Source organism: Schistocerca cancellata, chromosome 5, assembly GCF_023864275.1.
Source record: "Schistocerca cancellata isolate TAMUIC-IGC-003103 chromosome 5, iqSchCanc2.1, whole genome shotgun sequence".
NCBI lineage: Eukaryota > Metazoa > Arthropoda > Insecta > Orthoptera > Acrididae > Schistocerca > Schistocerca cancellata.
The window spans coordinates 162889661-162908698 of NC_064630.1; the positions used below are offsets into that span (position 1 = coordinate 162889661).

Genomic DNA, 19038 nt, shown 5'->3' on the forward strand with positions numbered 1-19038 from the left:
GGGATTACCCTCGTAGATAGGCGTGGTGTTCTGTGGACATCTGCAACAGAAAAGACACCACTCGTGACGAAGCAGTTAGTGCGTCTGTAGTTTCACAGAATAAACATAAACAATCGGAACAGTAGAATAAGAAACATCTGCCTCACATGAGTGGAAGTATTAATAGTCCCATGTAACACTTTCACGTATAATACAGCAAAAAAAATGTCACTCTTGGGGTTTGAGCCCAAGACCGTTGTTACGACGATCTACAAACTTCCCCACCGAAGCTATACGTATGCATTACTCACAGTTATGCTTTTCCTGTGTTCCATAATTCCGGCGCTACTTTTAATTACCGTTTAAGCATGTTCTACTAGACGGCAGGACGCAGCATGAACTAAATCGGAGGTTTGGTTGACGCTCTGTCGACATACAACGTTTGGTACCGATCTGAATGTCTGACATCTAGAGGTTTGGGTGTTAGATCACCTTGGCAGCTGTTGTGTTTACCTAAGTTGTTGCCGTTGTTGAGTGAATTTTCGTGGGTTGCAAACGCTGCACATGTCACCTGGTCAGCCATTCTTCTCGCTAGCTTTCTAGCAGTTCTTGTTATTATCAGTGGTTTTAGCTGCTGCTCAGATCAGCTGGGCAGGTTGAATTCGTTTCAATTGTTTTAATTGACGATTAAATTTTCATGTGGTTTTAAGCGCTGCACAGATCAGCTAGACAGCCATTGTGTTCTTTAGCTTTGTAGCAGTTGATTGTTTAAATTTAGCAGTGGTTCTTCCATCTCTCCAGTTCTTCTGGAGCTCCGATGTGCGCTCCAATATCCGGCTACCTGCTGATATAGCTCAGATCAGCTGGGCAGCTGTTGAATTCGCTTAAGCTGTTGCTGTTGTTGATTGAATTTTCGTGGGTTTTTAAGTGCTGCACACATCATCTGGGCAGCCAATGTGTTCGCTAGCCTTCTAGCAGTTCTTTTTGTTGTTATGAGTGGTTTTAGGTGCTGCTCAGATCAGCTGGGCAGCTGTTGAGTTCGTTTGTATTGCTGTGATTGCTTACTGAATTTTCGCGGGCTTCAAGTGCTGCACAGATTATCCAGGCAGCTTTTGGAGTGGTTGATGTTGCTGCAGATTTTGTTTGTTATATATTAATGTGGATATTTTTGCTGCGCAGCTCCTTTTGAGTTGATTAATGAGGCTGCAGGTTGACTTTGGTATTCCTCATGGCAGTCTTGAACTGAAGGGAGCTAACGCCGATTTTTCTGTTAAGGCCGTACTAGTTGGCGTAGGTCTCAATGGAAATTATGCTTCAGCGATTACGAAATCGTCCATTGTTAGCGGACAGAACTCCATTTACGTCGAAAGGCGCTGATGATGATAGTTTTAGAACGCTGTGCAACAAGTACAGGGTGTTTCAAAAATGACCGGTATATTTGAAACGGCAATAAAAACTAAACGAGCAGCGATAGAAATACACCGTTTGTTGCAATATGCTTGGGACAACAGTACATTTTCAGGCGGACAAACTTTCGAAATTACAGTAGTTACAATTTTCAACAACAGATGGCGCTGCAAGTGATGTGAAAGATATAGAAGACAACGCAGTCTGTGGGTGCGCCATTCTGTACGTCGTCTTTCTGCTGTAAGCGTGTGCTGTTCACAACGTGCAAGTGTGCTGTGGACAACATGGTTTATTCCTTAGAACAGAGGATTTTTCTGGTGTTGGAATTCCACCGCCTAGAACACAGTGTTGTTGCAACAAGACGAAGTTTTCAACGGAGGTTTAATGTAACCAAAGGACCGAAAAGCGATACAATAAAGGATCTGTTTGAAAAATTTCAACGGACTGGGAACGTGACGGATGAACGTGCTGGAAAGGTAGGGCGACCGCGTACGGCAACCACAAAGGGCAACGCGCAGCTAGTGCAGCAGGTGATCCAACAGCGGCCTCGGGTTTCCGTTCGCCGTGTTGCAGCTGCGGTCCAAATGACGCCAACGTCCACGTATCGTCTCATGCGCCAGAGTTTACACCTCTATCCATACAAAATTCAAACGCGGCAACCCCTCAGCGCCGCTACCATTGCTGCACGAGAGACATTCGCTAACGATATAGTGCACAGGATTGATGACGGCGATATGCATGTGGGCAGCATTTGGTTTACTGACGAAGCTTATTTTTACCTGGACGGCTTCGTCAATAAACAGAACTGGCGCATATGGGGAACCGAAAAGCCCCATGTTGCAGTCCCATCGTCCCTGCATCCTCAAAAAGTACTGGTCTGGGCCGCCATTTCTTCCAAAGGAATCATTGGCCCATTTTTCAGATCCGAAACGATTACTGCATCACGCTATCTGGACATTCTTCGTGAATTTGTGGCGGTACAAACTGCCTTAGACGACACTGCGAACACCTCGTGGTTTATGCAAGATGGTGCCCGGCCACATCGCACGGCCGACGTCTTTAATTTCCTGAATGAATATTTCGATGATCGTGTGATTGCTTTGGGCTATCCGAAACATACAGGAGGCGGCGTGGATTGGCCTCCCTATTCTCCAGACATGAACCCCTGTGACTTCTTTCTGTGGGGACACTTGAAAGACCAGGTGTACCGCCAGAATCCAGAAACAATTGAACAGCTGAAGCAGTACATCTCATCTGCATGTGAAGCCATTCCGCCAAACACATTGTCAAAGGTTTCGGGTAATTTCATTCAGAGACTACGCCATATTATTGCTGCGCATGGTGGATATGTGGAAAATATCGCACTATAGAGTTTCCCAGACCGCAGCGCCATCTGTTGTTGACAATTGTAACTACTGTAATTCCGAAAGTTTGTCTGCCTGAAAATGTACTGTTGTCCCAAGCATATTGCAACAAACGGTGTATTTCTATTGCTGCTCGTTTAGTTTGTATTGGCGTTTCAAATATACCGGTCATTTTTGAAACACTCTGTATATACTTGAGCTCTTGAGCTTTGCATATCTGCATTTAGTGAGCGCCCTAGTGGTCCAAGTGGGTTGTCTGTTCTGTCCCCTCATTTGGTTGTTAAAGCATGCGCCGGCCGGTGTGGCCGTGCGGTTAAAGGCGCTTCAGTCTGGAACCGCGTGACCGCTACGGTCGCAGGTTCGAATCCTGCCTCGGGCATGGATGTGTGTGATTTCCTTAGGTTAGTTAGGTTTAATTAGTTCTAAGTTCTAGGCGACTGATGACCTCAGCAGTTGAGTCGCATAGTGCTCAGAACAATTTGAACCATTTTTTGTTAAAGCATGCGGTTGTTAAGGTATTGTAAATGGGATAATTCTCCAGCTCTCCACTCAAGAATTACTTGTGGGATCGAGTGCGTGTTACAACGTGCACCTTTCAGACTTTGAGAAACGTCCAATCATTAGCATGAGGGACATGCGACGGATCGCACAGACAATTGGCTGCTGTGCAGATGACTGATGAACGAGTGGTGATAATGTAGCCTCAGGACAACAGTCTGGTATTGGGCACCACGGAGGTTGAGTGCTCGTCAGAGGAGATGGACTTATATGGCCGTTAGGGGGCACCGCAGCCTCCCGCACTGTGGTCGCATGGCGAGAGCGCTAGCATCTCGTCACGTGAATACGGCGCTCAGTAGCGTACCTCGCAGACGATGTATACGAGGCGTGTTTTTTTTTAAAGTAAGTATCGTTTTGAAATTAAAAAAATACGTGCTAAGATATCTCAATAATTTTGTTTTCACATGAAATCCTGTACCTTAATCTACTTTTCTACATAATTTCCATCAATATTGAGGTACTTGTCATAACGTTGTACCAGTTTTTGAATACCCTCCTCATAGAAGTCTGCCGCCTGACTTGTTAACCACTGCATCACCACTGTTTCGACTTCGTCATCGTCTTGAAGAGGCTGATCGCCCAGGTGTTTCTTGAAGTGCAGGAACAGATGGTAGTCACTGGGCGCAAGATCGGGGCTGTACGGAGGATGAACTAGAGTTTCCCATCGAAAAGATGTGATGAGATCTTTGGTCTGATTCGCCATATGCGGACGGGCATTGTCTTGCAGCAAATCGCTGCCCTTGCTCAACTTCCATAGACTGTTGCTTTGATTCTGGTGTATAGTAGGCCACCCATGTTTCATCGCCCGTAACAATTAGGCTTAAGAAATCATCACCGTCGTTGTGGTACCGCTCAAGGGAAGTCAATGGACTGTCTAAACTTTTGGTTTGTGCACATCCGTCAACATTTTCGATACCCAACGTGCGCACAATTTTCGGTTAATTCCAGTGCTCGGTCACAATGACATACAAAACACTACGAGAAATACTAGGAAAGTCATCCCGCAAAGAGGAAATCGTAAAGCGTCTGTTTTCTCTCACCTTATTCTCCACTTCCTGCACCAAACTTTCATTAACGACCGAAGGACGCCCACTCCGTTGTTCATCATGCACATTTGTGCGTTGTTCATCATGCACATTTGTGCGGCCATCTTTAAATGCTCTCACCTACTTTCTTACCATTCCATTACTCATAATGTTTTTTCCGTAAAATGCACAGATCTCACGATGAATATCGATCGCTTTTAGGACTTTAGCACTAAGAAATCTTATAACAGCCCGTACTTCAGAGTCGGCGGGACTCACGATTATCGGAGGCGTCTTAAACACTCAGTACACAAGGTAAACAAAGAAGAATCAGACAGTAATAAGTCATAGTGTCAGTGCTTAGATTAAGGTACAGGCGTTCATGTAAAAATAAAATTATTGAGATATCTTAGCACGTCTTTTTTAATTTCAAAACGGTACTTACTTAAAAAACACGCCTCGTAGGTGGCCGCCCAGCGCACAGCTGTTCAGTGCAGTACTCGCGCTTGATATTGTCGGGTCTATTTCCGCTGTACTACGACTGCTTGATAACCACCTTGTTCGTCTCCCGGTTGCTCCCTTTGATCGAATCTTGGACTTGTTTCGTCACTGCTCTTAGTCTTGTTGTCATCATTGTGGTGAAGGTTTCGCTTAGCGCCGGCCGCGGTGGTCTAGCGGTTCTAGGCGCTCAGTCCGTAACCGCGCGACTGCTACGGTCGCAGGTTCGAATCCTGCCTCGGGCATGGATGTGTGTGATGTCCTTAGGTTAGTTAGGTTTAGGTAGTTCTAAGTTTTAGGGGACTGATGACCACAGATGTTAAGTCCCATAGTGCTCAGAGTCTTTTGAACCATTTTTGTTTCGCTTAGCGCCTCGTTGTCATCAAGCTTGTTTGTCCTTGTCCTAGTCTATTGTCTTATCCTCAGTCCTTATGTCGCATTTCGATCGCCTACCGTTAGTTTGGATTACTCTTCCGTAAGGGATTCTCCCGTCTTGCAGTTTCTTCCAAATGGTTCAAATGGCTCTGAGCAATAAGGGACTTAACATCTGAGGTCATCAGTCCCCTAGAACTTAGAACTACTTAAACCTAACTAACCTAAGGACATCACACACATCCACGCCCGAGGCAGGATTCTAACCTGCGACAGTAGCGGTCGCGCGGTTCCGAACTGAAGCGCCTAGAACCGCTCGGCCACACCGGCCGGTAGCTGCTTCCATCTCTCCAGTTCTTCTAGAGCTCCGCTGTGCGCTCCAACATCCGGCTACCTGCTGATATTGCAAACAGTGAGGCAAAGAAGAATAGGCACGTGTTCTTGCAGGAAGACTACACCGCGAGAACATCATAAAATTGTATCACTGGCTCTGACTAAGAGACAGCTGACAACAGCTAAAATCTGGGCGAAGGCTACAGGTGGAACGCTACCACCAACCATCGGGAGCAGATTACTGGAAGCTGGATTGAGATCTCTACCTGCTGTGCGTCGTTTACCACTAACAGCATACCAGAGACATCAGAGACTTGCATAGCGTAGAGACTGAGTCCATTGGGAGTGCAATTCTGTGGCGTTCGACGATAAGTCTCATTTGTACTTGCTGCAGTCAAATCGACGCCAACCTGTCCGTAGATGACGCGGTGACAGGTAACACGAAGCAGCGGCTCTTGAGACCCATACCTCTCCAGTTCCTGAAGTAATGGTGTGCACTAGCATTGTGTATGATAGCAGAACTGATTTGGTGATTGTTGAAGGGAAGCTGATGCTTCCAGTATGAGTCAAAAATGAAAAACTGTCTTGTCATACCCTTCAAGGCAAGGGTATCAAATCGCATGCTCCAACCGGACAATACAAAACCCCACACAGCAGTTCACACCACAAATTCCATGAGGAATCTATGGATCTTTAATTGACTTGTTCAATCACGTAATTTGTCACCCGTTGAACATCTCTGGAATGTGGTGGAAAGATGTATACTTTCACACCAGCCTCTAGCTGACAGTCCTCATGAACTGATACGGCATGTGTTTCAGACATGGCACGCCACGATCAGTACAAGGGTATATTCAGAAGTCTGGGGAATACACTTCTTTCTGACGTTGCAGATGGACATCAGGTCCGAATGGAATGAAAGTTTAATCATATACAGGGTGTTACAAAAAGGTACGGCCAAACTTTCAGGAAACATTCCTCACACACAAAGAAAGGAAATATGTTATGTGGACAAGTGTCCGGAAACGCTTAATTTCCATGTTAGAGCTCATTTTAGTTTCGTCCACCTACGCTCAATGGAGCACGTTATCATGATTTCATACGGGATACTCTACCTGTGCTGCTAGAACATGTGCCTTTACAAGTACGACACAACATGTGGTTCATGCACGATGGAGCTCCTGTACATTTCAGTCGAAGTGTTCGTACGCTTCTCAACAACAGATTCGGTGACCGATGGATTGGTAGAGACGGACCAATTCCATGGCCTCCACGCTCTCCTGACCTCAACCCTCTTGACTTTCATTTATGGGGGCATTTGAAAGCTCTTCTCTACGCAATCCCGGTACCGAATGTAGAGACTCTTCGTGCTCGTATTGTGAACGGCTGTGATACTACAATACGCCATTCTCCAGGGCTGCATCAGCGCATCAGGGATTCCATGCGACGGAGGGTGGATGCATGTATCCTCGCTAACGGAGGACATTTTGAACATTTCCCGTAACAAAGTGTTTGAAGTCACGCTGGTACGTTCTGTTGCTGTGTGTTTCCATTCCATGATTAATGTGATTTGAAGAGAAGTAATAAAATGAGCTCTAACATGGAAAGTAAGCGTTTCCGGACACATGTCCACATAACATATTTTCCTTCTTTGTGTGTGAGGAACGTTTCCTGAAAGTTTGGACGTACCTTTTTGTAACACCCTGTATTATATCCACTAAGTAGAACATCCCCACAAAGTTTGCTAAATATCGGTCTGGTACTGCATGGTCTAACACTTTCCATTTCCGTCAGTGTACACACTAAGACAAAAAAAAAAAAAAAAAAAAAAAAAACACGAAGGGATTTCCAAATGGTAAGGAAATCGGTAGATGTGAAGTACATGTACAAAAAAATGATTACAATTTCAGAAAAACTGCAAGATTTGTTCAAGAGAATGAGCTTAACCAACTGAGCAAGTCAATAACGCGTTGGTTCACTTCTGGCCCCTATAAAAGCAGCTATTCGGGTTGGCATTGATTGTCACAGTTGTTGGATGTCCTCCTAGGAAATATAATGTCAAATTCTGTCCAATTGGCGAGTTATACCTTCAAAATCCCGAGCTGGTTGTAGAGCCTTGCCCATAATGCTCCGAACCTCCTCAATTGGGAACAGATCTGGCCGTCTTGCTGGCCAGGGTAGGGTTTGACAAGCGAAGGCAAGCAGTGAAAATTAACTCTCATCCTATATGGGCAGACATTATCTCGCTGAAATGTAAGCCCAGGATAGTTTACCACGAACGGCAACAAAACGAAGCATAGAATATGGTCGAGGTACCACTGTCCTGTAAGAGTGCAATGAATGACAACCAAAGGAGTCCTGCTATGAAAAGAAATGGCACCACCGGTTGTCGAGCTGTATGGCAGACGACAAATGACACTACCATATTGATGGCACACATCAATGCATGATTCGGGTAGTCAGCAGTTGCACCTGACGCACTGAATCCAATCGCTCTTTTCCTTTGTTTTCAGGTAATCCTACCCATGACCAATGCACTCCTCCTCTGTGTCATAAACTTTATCACTCAAGTCTCCCTTGTGCTGCATTCCGTCTGATGAGTCTGAAGTCACTTTAGCCTCCTAATTAGTCCTTTTTGGATTTTGCTTATATGACAGACAAGTCGTTCCTCATTGAGTACACCCAGCAAGCAGTCTGACCCATTGCAGTTTTTGAGTCGCAACCGGTTTTTACTTTTTGGTTCTAAGGTTCTTCTTAAAATATTAAACTCTTCATAAGCTTTTCTGACTAAATACTCATCAGTTTTTATTTATTTATAGCAATTTGAAGATCCCCTTCTCCCCATCTGCCTTAAGTAGAACCAGTCTTGGGTACATACTTAGTTGACATCTGTAAAAAACTGAATTCCCGTTAAAACTAAAAAATAAAGTTTTACGAGGTGGCTAACTATCGCGAAGACGGTGTGGCCATCTCCCCCAATCGGCAGGGAGCGATGGCCATAGTGCGTCATCAAACATGATGGACGAGAATACAAAGAGAAACAACATGACGGTTTGTAGCTAGAACTATAGAGCCCTGAAATGTAAGTTTCGGGAACTACTCATAATCTGAATTACGGGAAAATGGAAAAGTATTGGCATGCTATATAATATTAAGGTGTATTAAAAACTAATGTTTGTTGAAATAAAGAGTCAATGGAGGCATTAACGTTTCACTCGTGACGAAGGCTCGCTATCAACATACCGGCAGCGCTGTAAAGCGGGTAGTTGGAGAACTACTGCCATCTCTCCCGTCCCACCATCTGTTTTATCTTCCATTACCGGTTGAAAGCATCTTCTCTGCAACTGTCTATGTCAGCTGGCACCTGAGGTAGATGAGCGATATGACAACAGTGAACAGAATGGAAAGCGCCACCAAGATCATTATACAGGGTTATTCAAAAAGAAGGAACAGCTTTCAAACATTTACTGCTAGATAGAAACACAATTGCAACGTTCCTGCAAAGAGAAAAGTTCCAATTTTAATGCAGTCAATGTGTGCACCATGTGAGACACGACAAATACCAAACCGATGGCTCATTTCCTGCCACAAAGGAAGCAGCTGGTCTCTCGTTATCGAATGCACAGCTTCAACAATGCGATGTCGCAGACTTTCACTAGTGTTAGGGGCGATAAAAACGCGGTCTTTTACGCAACCCAACAGATGAAAATCACAAGGTGTGAGGTCTGGAGACCTTGGAGACCACCGGCGATGAAGTTCATCTTCAGTACCTCCTCTTCCAATCCAACATCCTGGAATAGTGTCATTCGGGTAACGTCGGACGTGCTTAGAGATTATATGTATGTGATATGGTGCCTGTTCTTCCGAACATGTCCGGAAGAACAGACGCCACATACATATCATTATGGCTATGACGGCCAATGGACATAGCCAGAAGAACAGACACGACAGATACAATTAGGGCGAGGATGGCCGATAACCCCTTCGGTGCAGAAGCACACCGAGCACGAAATCTTACGGGAATCGGAGACGAGCCACGAGTAATGAGGATAGTGAGCAGGGTCACTTCATCAGTAGTGTGTACGTAAGTTGAGAATTTGGGTCTGACAAGAGCTGTGCTATGGTAGTCTGAGCGACTGTGGTAACCACTATGTCCAGATGGCGTACTGGTCAAATCCTAATCCAGCACGAATTTTCAACTTTCCCATTGATTTACACTGAAGAGCCAAAGAAACTGGTACACCTGCATAATATCGTGTAGGGCCCCACATAGCGTGCAGAAGTGCCGCAACATGATGTGGCATAGACTCTACTAATGCCTGAAGTAGTGCTGGAGGGAAATGACACCATGAATCCTGCAGGGCTGTCCATAAATCCGTAAGAGTACGAAAGAGGGAGATCTCTTCTAAACAGCACATTGTACGGCATTCCAGATATGCTCAACAATGTTCATGTCTGGGCAGTTTGATGGGGAGTTTAGTAACCAGCGGAAGTGTTTAAACTCAGAAGAGTGTTCCTGGAGCCACTCTGTAGCAATTCTGGACGTGTGGAGTGTCGCATTGTCCTGCTGCAACTGCCTAAGTCCACTGGAATGCACAATGGACACGAATGGATCCAAGTGATGAGGCAGGATGATTACCTTAGTGTCACCTGTTCAGATTCGTATCTAGATGTACTCTCAGGGGTCCCATATCACTCCAACTGCACACGCCCCACACCATTACAGAGCCTCCACCAGCTTGAGCAGTCCCTTACTGACATGCAGGGCCCATGGATTCATGAGCTAGTCTCCATACTCGTACACGTCCATCCGCTCGATACAATTTGGAACGTAACTCGTCCTACCATGCAACATGTTTCCAGTCATCAATAGTCCAATGTTGGTGTTGACGGGCCCAGGCAAGGCATAAAGTTTCGTGTCGTGCAGTCATGAAGGGTACACAAGTGAGCCTTCTAACAATACCACCACTTGCAAAATAGGTTAGAAATCAGATTAATAACGTTGCTCACGCAGCATATGTTCGCTTCATCGGGCAACAACAAAGTTATTGGCTGTGGATCGTATCGTCAGAATGGAAATAATGAAGTCACTGTAAAAAAGTCATTAATTTTGGCACTTGTCTTGAATGGATTCCCACGTAGATTTCGTCGAAGTTGTTATGGCTCATCTTGTTGATTCTAGGGTGATTCCACTTTGACTGCTAGAAGGTCCAGATCTGTATTTTAGCAATATTTGAAGACCTAACAAATGCGTTTTTCAGGAAATTCTTAATGATCAAACAATCCCAGATCAGAACAATGGTATGGTAGAAGTAATTTTTGACTTGGTGTTCACGATCCACATTTTTATTAAACTTCTTGTAAATTCACATATACTTCTTATTAATTATCATATCATCAAGAAAACAGTTTTTCATCAATATTCATATATTCAATTTCCACTTTAACCAAACACGAGACTTGACTGTTCTTTTACAACGCGAAATAACAACTTAACTTCTGCAAAGTGAAGCAAAGACTGCTCTGCGCGCATTCGTGCCAAAACGGTTACAAGTAAGACGAAGATTATGACAGTCTCACAGAAATGAATACACACAAGAACCATATCACTGTAATATATCGATACATCGGAGTACCTATACATTAATAAAACCAAATGTGAATATTGTCACAAAAATACGTCTGTTACTTCGCAGAAAAGTAGTACGATATTACTGGTATCGAGAACTGGGGTTGGAGTGCCGTAATGGTTACGTAAATAAAGAACCATTACAGCCTTCAGCTCCAAAAGAAGATGTTTCGTTGAATGGTTCACAGGCTGACACTCGCTGATGGCTAGCATTGAAATCTGCAGAAATTTGCAGAAGGGTTGTACTTCTGTCACTTTGAACGATTCTCTTCAGTCGTCGTTGGTCCCATTATTGCAGGATATTTTTCCGAGATTTAATGTTTTACCGGATTCCTGATATTCAAGGTACACTCGTGAAATGGTCGTACAGGGAAATCCCCACTTCATCGATACCTTGGAGATGCTGTGTCCCACCGATCGTGCGCCGACTACAAAACCACGTTCAAACTTACTTAAATCTTAATAACCTGCCACTGTAGCAGCAGCAACCGATCTAACAACTGTGCCAGATATTTGTTGTCTTACTTAGGCGTTGCCGACCGCAGGGCCATATTCTGCCTGTTTACGTATCTCTGTATTTGAATACGCATACCTACACCAGTTCCTTTGGCGCTTCAGTGTAGATCAATGCCCTCTGGTAGCTAACATCCTTAATTGTCCAGAATGAGACTTTCACTCTGTAGCGGAGTGTGCGCTGATATGAAACTTCCTGGCAGATTAAAACTGTGTGCCCGACCGAGACTCGAACTCGGGACCTTTGCCTTTCGCGGGCAAGTGCTCTACCATCTGAGCTACCGAAGCACGACTCACGCCCGGCCCGGTACTCACAGCTTTACTTCTGCGAGTACCTCGTCTCCTACCTTCCAAACTTTACAGAAGCTCTCCTGCGAACCCTGCAGAACTAGCACTCCTGAAAGAAAGGATATTGCGGAGACATGGCTTAGCCACAGCCTGGGGGATGTTTCCAGAATGAGATTTTCACTCTGCAGCAGAGCGTGCGCTGATATGAAACTTCCTGGCAGATTAAAACTGTATGCCCGACCGAGACTCGAACTCGGGACCTTTGCCTTTCGCGGGCAAGTGCTCTACCATCTGAGCTACCGAAGCACGACTCACGCCCGGTACTCACAGCTTTACTTCTGCCAGTACCTCGTCTCCTACCTTCCAAACTTTACAGAAGCTCTCCTGCGAACCCTGCAGAACTAGCACTCCTGAAAGAAAGGATATTGCGGAGACATGGCTTAGCCACAGCCTGGGGGATGTTTCCAGAATGAGATTTTCACTCTGCAGCGAAGTGTGCGCTGATATGAAACTTCCTGGCAGATTAAAACTGTGTGCCCGACCGAGACTCGAACTCGGGACCTTTGCCTTTCGCGGGCAAGTGCTCTACCATCTGAGCTACCGAAGCACGACTCACGCCCGGTACTCACAGCTTTACTTCTGCCAGTAACTCGTCTCCTACCTTCCAAACCTCATCTGGAAACATCCCCCAGGCTGTGGCTAAGCCATGTCTCCGCAATATCCTTTCCTTCAGGAGTGCTAGTTCTGCAGGGTTCGCAGGAGAGCTTCTGTAAAGTTTGGAAGGTAGGAGACGAGGTACTGGCAGAAATAAAGCGGTGAGTACCGGGCGTGAGTCGTGCTTCGGTAGCTCAGATGGTAGAGCACTTGCCTGCGAAAGGCAAAGGTACCGAGTTCGAGTCTCGGTCGGGCACACAGTTTTAATCTGCCGGTAAGTTTCATCCTTAATTGTAGCTTAAGCTTATTATCTGATTGGCTGCTGAGCTGTAAATTACTTGCTGCCAATCAGTTTGTTAATCTGAACCAGATGTAGACAACCCGGCAGTAGCATAATGAACAAAAATACGCCAGCCTGTAAGCCACGTACTCTGCATCGAGTGGTCTCGCTCCAGCAGGTTACGCAGCTCGCCAAGCGGGAGCGCACGTTCTCGGACGCGCTGAAGGAGGCACTGGAGGACATGGAGGTGCAGTGGCGGAAGCAGTTCGAGGACGACGAGGAGCAGCTGAGACAGGCGGAGCGCCGCCAGAAGGAGGCAGACCTGAAGCTGGAGGCGGCCGAGGGCGCGCTGGTCTGCTGCCACCGCGAGGCGGCCCGCCTCGCCGCCAGCCTCGAGGTCTGCCACGAGAGGGCGGCGGCGCTGCGCCACCAGCTGCTCGCCGCGCTCCCGCAGCCGCCGTCAAAGGTCCACCCCTGTTCCCTGAGCTCACCGGAAAAATGTTGCTCGTACACTGAGAGCCCACTGCGTGGCATTACTGTCACGTATCACAAGGCGATATTGATTCATCTTTGATACCATTTCGTGATTATCTTCAACAGAGTGTATGAAGATATACTTCCAATGTGGTTACTGTGTCCTCGTTGTCGGCAGGAGGCAGTCAGTGAATCTCATTAGGAAGGGTGAAGGTCCTCTGGGAGCGGGGTTGTTTTCTCTAAAGTAAGGTTGCAGCCCACTTTGTGCATTTACCGGCAGAACCGGTACCTCTACTAGCCCAGGGTGAAAGGAGTCGTGCCACCACTGGCGTCCCTAGAGAATAACGGAGCACAACATTTTTGCTTATTCTGTTTCGACATCAAAGGATGAGACACCGAGATGTCGCCTGACCAGTATGGGGAGGTCCATCGCTTTCACTGCAAACTTTGGTGTATCTAGTAGAACTGAGTCGTTCCACCACTGAGGTTGGTGCAAAGAAGCCAACCAATCGACAGGACACTGCCCATCACAGTACCAACCTCTTACTTCAAATGGTTCAAATGGCTCCGAGCACTTTGGGACTTAACTTCTGAGGTCATCAGTCCCCTAGAACTTAGAACTACTTAAACCTAACTAACCTAAGGACATCTCACACATCCGTGCCCGAGGCAGGATTCGAACCTGCGACTGTGGCGGTCGCACGGTTCCACACTGTAGCGCATAGAACTGCTCGGCCACCTTGGCCTGCCAACCTCTTACTTGTCGAGGTGCATTTTGTATGCGAAGAGTTGGAAGTTTCCACAGAGTTCCGCCATTCTCTCATAGAATAAGCCGTATTCTCGTCCATCACATTGGCAGTAGCATTGAGTTGTTCCCTCCGTATAGAGATACATAAAATACAGACTGGGGAAAAAAAGGGAAGGGATGGATGGGAAATTGTGACTTCCGGACACACGGTAATTGTGGTAATGCAACGGCGAAAGTTGAAAATTTGTGCCAGAGTGGAATTCGAACCCGGATTTGCCGCTTCTCATGAGTAGTTGCCTCAACTGCAATTTTTTTTTCTTTTGCTTCACAAAATTGCTGATCCATGTTCTAGACCACTTTTCTTTCACACAGTTTTTTTGTGAAAAAAAGGGGAGAGTTTGGTTTGCTTGATGGCAAAAATAACTATTTCATTTCTTCTACCTCTTGAAACAGAACAGTAAATTAAAAACAAGTGTATCACCCGGGAATCGAACCCGGGCCGCCTAACAAGATACTTTTTATTTTATTTTAGTTTTTACTTATTTATTTATTTATTTATTGTTTGAGGAGCACAGTCAGGCACGGGTCGAATTCCGAGGCATGGCCACGATGTCTCCCTCGTTCTACCACTGAAGCGCACCATCACATTTTTTAAAATACAATAAACAAAAAAAACAAAGGAGCCATACGCCAAAAGTTATGGCGATAATGTGAACAAAAAAGTGCCATCTTGCCTGCTGGGATCACCTCATCGAAGAAGGCGGCAAGTAAGAGGCGGTCGTCATTACATTGGGCATCACCAGTCATCAACCGTCGGAGTCTCCATGGCCGCTGCACACAGTCAGAGGCTGTTTCTGTTACCATAGGGGAATCGTGGAAATATCAGGTCTGCAAGTCAACTTCTTCTTACACCCGGCACGCTTCAGCTGGGCGGTGGGTCCATGAATGACGACCCCAAATAGTTAGCAAAAAGGTTCCGGATTGTTGTTTGTTAAGGCCAGGAACTCGTCGATCACGTATTGCCACAAATCGAGGACTTTCTTTTCGCCGTCGTGGTACATGTAATGTATCGCTATTCCTTGTATCCAATTGACGACATTCATCCGGGTCATCGGGAAATAGCGTCGGGATGAAAGAGGTCCAGGAGCACAATCGAAATATAGGGGGGGGGGGGGGGGGGGAGGAGGGGGTTAGGAGGAAAGCCAGTATCTAGCGGATAAGTTTCCAGCACTTGCAGGCAGGGCCACAGTTCAGTCTAGTCCCTATCTACCGTTGTACAATGAGGGCACATCAGTTAGGTGAACGGCAAGTAGCCTTCGTTGGATCAGAAATTTCTCGTTAGCGACCACATACCACGTCGACCGCACAAAAGTGGGCAGGAAGGGCGCGTGGATGGTTCGCCAAACCCGCGTCCAGTAGACTGTGGGGTGGCGTTGTACAATGTCCTTAGCCGGATTCCAGCGTTAGAGAACACTATAATAAATCTTTGCTGCCGGATACCGTGTCTCCAGTATAATCCTCAACATATAACTTGCTCCACGAGAAACGTCCTAATACGTGATGGCGAGGGTACAAATGTCCAACAGGTACCGGTGGATACAGTGTGCGTGGGGCCACCTCTGTGCCCACCTCCATGTAGCATAATTCCCGGAGGTTGATCACACGGCCTGCCACCACCTCATACTGTTGGAGCCAGGAAAGCGCCATTCGTATTTCGTCACCAGTCCATGCGAAGAACATCACATCATCGGCATATGCGCCATATCGAAAGGTCACAGAGCGGAGGCTATGACCTTCCTAGAGTCTCCGCAGTCCGTGAAGAGCTGGCTCGAGGGCAATGGCGAATAACATTGCAGAAAGAGGACAACCCTGGCTGACGGACCTGTTGATGCAGACGGGGGCAGACAAATAGCCGTTTACCATAATTCTCGTTACCACCCCACGGATCAAACGAAGCAAAACAGATGCCGACATGCGTGGTATACCAGTGTGTTCCATAACTGCACACAGAAAACAATGTTTAACGCAATCAAAAGCGTGGTCTAAATCCAGTGCAACAAGGGCACTGCGGAGACGGCATGTTTGCATCAGCGCCACCACGTCTCTATACGTGCTCAAAGTCGTAAACCCGACCGACTGGGACATGTCCATCCAAACAGACACCACAGAAATATACATATTTCTGCAAGAGCGTGATGGCTCTTTGACATTTGATTCAGAGTGGGTATTCAAATATCTTCTGGACTCCTGCAGGAATCAATAATTTGCTAGTAGGGGTTACTGGATGAGGGATGCTGCATTGCAGCATCAGATAAGTTGAAAATTTGAGTCAGTCGTGGGCCATGTTCAGATGGCCGAAGCAGTTAGGGCAATCATTTATGAGAAGCGGTAAATCCGGGTTCGAGTCTTGATCCAGCGCAAATTTTCAACTTTCGCCATTGCATTAATACAACGCCCTGTGCGTCTGGAAGTCACGAATTCACACCAATCCCTTCCCTTTCTTTCCCCATTCTCTATTTCGTATACATGTATGCACCAGCCGCGTCATCACGAGTGGGGTCTGTTTCGGTGGACATGTCCAACAGAACAGATACCTATAAAATATTATATACCCTCCACGGAGAGTTTTTTCTTTATTTCTTTTTTTTTAAAAAAAAAGAAGGGTAGAAAGTTGTGGAGGGAGATATATGTTTCATGCCCATTCGATCACGTCTCCTCCCCCCCATCTCCCACCCCTCATGAGGGTCACTCGTCTCCCTACCACCACCTCGTGCCGATGGACGCAAAGTTTGCTGATTTTGGGGTAAATGTAAGTGTCGCAATTGCTGTAGTGCAGTCCATATTCTCACAGCATGTTACTTGCTGAGACTGCCGCAAAACTTATGTTGCTTAATTTGGTTACAATTTGTGCCATATTGTTACATTGTTAACTTTGATTTCTTGAGCTGTCAGATGAGCAAATTTTGTTGCACTTTCTCCATATAGCCTTGATATCCCGCCCACAGTGTTGGTGTCATTTTGTAATTTGATTTCAGTTTTATAGGATTTAGTTCTCTGTCAATTTTTATTGAGATTTTTGTAGCCATTAGAGCAAAAAAATACCTGTTAACCTCAGACTTGACTTAAGACTCCGAGATCCTTGACATTGTCCGACAATTTTTCCATGGTAAACCACCAACACTAAATATAATCTGGTGGACAGCTGAGCTCGTTGTCCTCACTGTGACGGCATTATCGTTGTGCACAGTGGCCAAATTCAACGATCACTTCTATTAAGTATTCAGAGAAAAGAAAGAGCATTGTACTCGCTCGTCTTGCATGATCAATGATTTGTTTTATAACGAGCAATGCCCTTTCGCTCCTCGAGTTTTGATCAGAACTGTGATTCAGCTTTCAGCTAGTCTCTCTGGGGTGCTATAGATGGTGAGGACTAGTGTCACACTGTCACGTGGCCCTTCACCTCTGACATAAGTCATGGCAGTGAATGGGTCCTTACATGCTGGTTGTCCGTATGGAATCGGCGCTTGTAGGGACTTTTCAGAAAATTACAGATTGGAGCTATGATGTAGGATATCAAAAGTGGATTGTCCAGCATGTCAAGGAATGGTGTACCCCTCGTAGCCAGAGATTAGCGTCACGTCTCGTCACTGCTTGTCATTGGCAATCGGTTTCAAACCCAAGAAGAATTGGTGTTGGTGTTTGGGTTTTTGGTGCTTTTATTTCCAGTACGGATCCTGCTGACGTTGAATTTCGGGTGGTTGGCAATAGCAATAAGCACGATTTAACTTCACCCATAGAGGAATATGTAGCTGCAGGATCTACTTTTATGTCAGATGAGTTTTCTTCAGATCCTTTTCATTTATTTTTTTCAGAAATAATTTATTAATAGTAAATATACTATCTTTCTATATAATGCAGATATATTCAAATTAAGGAAAACACAAAAAATGTCTTTTGTTTTCGGCATGTTACGTAAGTTTCAGGGTTTTTATCACAATATTATCAGTTAAGCACGTAAGGATATTACTTTTTGTTAAAATTAAAAAAAAAGAAGTTTCTCGTCTTTCCACATGCAAGTCAAACATAAGTTTTGTTCCTCAAGATAAATAGATCTTCTTCATTCGTGGAGGTGTGTTCCGTCTATCCAACTAATTGAAGGCAATTTTTTTATTGATAAAAAATGGACATGAACCATCCAGTATGGATCATGACATGGCAGCTATTAGAGTGAATAATCACAACAAAAGGCTCCTGACATTACAAAATAACTTTCACATACAAAGAGCCATTGCAATGAAAAAAGAAGGTACTCAATGACCAAATCCATATAAACAACTCTCTGATCATGTTGGCCACTTAAACAACAACAAATAGAGATCCAAAATATAACAACAATAAATAATTAATGTCCTCTCCCCTCGTTCTCTCTCTCTCTCTCTCTCTCTCTCTCTCTCACACACACACACACACACATCGACAATTGGCAACACTAAACGCCGAAAACACAACACAAAATGTAATGTATGCGATGTGTTGAATCAAATGTGGGTGAAAGAACGCCGGAGATCAGCCAACTGGAGCATGGAGACTAATGAACACATCTCCAGGACCACACAGATGAGCTAACAGCACCGGAAATCGTAACAGCGAACTGATTCTAACCTAAAAAAAATACATTACAAAATGTAACACAGTAACGTATTGTAACTACAATATAGTTAATGTATGAATAAAAAGAGAGATGTTTTACTGGCCACTAAAGCTGCTTGACAAATAAAAGAAGCGAAACGCGTATGGCAATAAACAAACTGCCTTCAATTAGTTCATAGACGGAACACACTTTTACGAATTTTGAAACAACTAAGGAACGACGGAAAAACAGAAAAAATGACTAAATCTTCTTCAGTCACAGGAAT

At 45.3% G+C, this 19038-nt stretch overlaps 1 protein-coding gene across 1 annotated transcript in view; it reads left to right on the plus strand.

Moving 5' to 3' along the window:
- LOC126188417 (myosin-7B-like) overlaps nucleotides 1–19038 on the plus strand; it is a 105528-nt gene that overhangs the window by 52295 nt on the left and 34195 nt on the right. The window contains exon 6 of the mRNA XM_049930021.1: nucleotides 13079–13366. Within this exon, the coding sequence (XP_049785978.1) occupies nucleotides 13079–13366 (288 nt within the window). The remainder of the gene's footprint in view (nucleotides 1–13078; nucleotides 13367–19038) is intronic.